Source organism: Loa loa, assembly GCF_000183805.2.
Source record: "Loa loa unplaced genomic scaffold supercont3.616, whole genome shotgun sequence".
In the NCBI taxonomy this organism is placed as follows: Eukaryota; Metazoa; Nematoda; class Chromadorea; order Rhabditida; family Onchocercidae; genus Loa; species Loa loa.
In genome coordinates, this window is record NW_018108796.1 from 6121 (window position 1) to 8367 (window position 2247).

The window sequence follows — 2247 nt, forward strand, 5'->3', positions numbered from 1 at the left end:
TTTGTTATTTAATAATAGAAATCTTTATTTTTTTTTTTGTTAAATAAAAAAACAGGAGCAGGTATGTGATAAGTTTTCATTTCATAAAATTTCAAGATTTCATTTTTTTTTTAGTAAACCTTAATTACCTATTGATAGTATGTCACGTACAATTTGTATGAAATATTGTCAAATAGAAATGTTTGTGTATCATTATATTGTGTTCCTACCTATGTTATTCTTTTTGCTCTATCTATTTGAACTGATATATTGTTATTAATTATTTGAAATTTTAGGATTTCATTATTAGAAACATTCACGAAGTGTTATTTCAATTCTTTCTAAATAGCCTATATTATATTATCGAAATATTTTCAACGATGATGAACGACGGAAGTATTTTCAAGACTGAATGTATTTTATTTTATTTTTTTTTCATTTTTATATTCTTGAAAGAAAGTTTAGGAATTTTTTTTTTTTTGACTAAAAATTTCTTCAAATTTCAGCTCTTTTCTATGGTTTTACATCGATTACTGTAGTTTCGTTATTGTCATTAACTGGCCTTATATTTTTACCTGTCATAAAAGGTAAATGGCGAAATAGATGGATGCAAATATTTATTGCTTTAGCTGTTTCAACGTTAAGCTCAGATGCTTTGCTTCATATTTTACCACAGGTATTTCGTGTTTTATTTGTTAATATTATTCAGTGGGATAAAGTTAGAGGCAATTAATCTCTGATTGCTAATTTTTGTTATCAAAAACAATGTCCTTCCATAAATAATGGGAAACAGATTACAGTTTAAAAAAGAATATTTGTTCTTTAGACAGTTGAAAATTTTGGTGGTTTGATTTATAGATGAAAATCTCACTGTAAAACTGGTAAAACTTGATGAATTTAAGAAATTGGTAAATTTTCGTTTTGAACCATTAAGGTAGTCGGGGTACATGATCATTTTCGTCGTGATCACGTACAACATCATCATCATCATCATCATCACAATCACCTTGAAATAGAACACAATCATTCGGATCACCATAATCATTACGATTACAATCATTTGGATCATCATTATCATCACGATCACAATCATTCGGATCATCATTATCATCATGATCACAATCATTCGGATCATCATCACGATCACAATCATTCGGATCATCATTATCATCACAATCACAATCATTCGGATCATCATCACGATCATGATCATAATTACCATAAAATAGAACACAATCATTCGGATCACCATAATCATCACGATCACAATCATTCGAATCACTATCATCATCATCACGCTCACGATCACGATCATCTTCAAATGGAAAATAATTATCCGGATCATCATCATTACGATTATAATGAAATGGAACAGGATCATTCGGATCATCCTCATCATCGTCATCATCATCATCATCATCATCATTATCATGAGGTTATTTTCTGAACTTTTATCATTGCGTTAAACTAGGTTTATCAACATAATGATAGAGTCTTTTTTTTTTTGATCATTTTTTTTCTTATGAATTTTTGACAAACTTTCATTTTATGATCATTAAATGATTGTGTTCATTGCAAATATTTAAATCATCTATATATCATAATTGATATTTTACATTATTTATAGAAATTTGACGATGGAACATCCACCTCTGATGATCATTCAATGTTAATTAAAATGACAGCTGTAATTGGTGCCGTTTACATTCTTTACACGTTGGAATTTATCAGTGCTTCATCCATCTGGAAAGAAAATAGTGTAAGCAAAAAAAAAAGATGCATAAATTTTTCTCTTAAAAAAAAAAAATATATCAATTCTGAAACTTTATTGGATTTGATTTTAGGAAACTACAGAAGTTATGCAGAACTCCGCTGTACCGCAAAATACTTGGTCAGACTGTGAAATGTAAGTCAAGAGAAATAATTGCATATCATAATTAATTAGGACTAATTAGGATGCTGTTAATAATAGCAAAGATTAATACACCTGACGTAGGAAGTTAAATAAAGCGTGGGCGCAATTAGTTGAACGATCAATTTATCAAGTAGCTTAATCAAATTTTATATCAGTGCTAAAAGGCAATTGTTTGTTATCAATATATTTATCAAATTTTCAATATTATCGCTATTTAAATGATTTTTCAAATTTTAAAATCTTTCTTTTCATCAACATTTATGTGTAAGAAGAAATAGACGAAATTAGTTTTATAATAGGATTTTTGTTTAATTTAATTTTAATTTTTTAATTAATTGAAATATTCTTCTAAG

At 27.5% G+C, this 2247-nt stretch overlaps 2 protein-coding genes across 2 annotated transcripts; one reads left to right on the forward strand and one right to left on the reverse strand.

Annotated features, from left to right (window-relative positions):
• Positions 1–275: 275 nt before the first annotated feature.
• On the forward strand, positions 276–712 carry LOAG_14837 (hypothetical protein; the record flags this gene model as incomplete). The annotated part of the gene is made up of 2 exons (XM_003150330.1): positions 276–375; positions 486–712. Coding segments are annotated over 2 exons (327 nt in total), but the record flags the coding sequence as incomplete, so codon positions are not given.
• A 196-nt stretch (positions 713–908) lies between these two features.
• Positions 909–1524, reverse strand: LOAG_14839 (hypothetical protein; the record flags this gene model as incomplete). The annotated part of the gene is made up of 2 exons (XM_020448863.1): positions 909–1370; positions 1519–1524. The coding sequence occupies 2 exons, from the start codon at positions 1522–1524 to the stop codon at positions 909–911; spliced, it is 468 nt and encodes a 155-aa protein (XP_020301021.1).
• Positions 1525–2247: the final 723 nt, after the last annotated feature.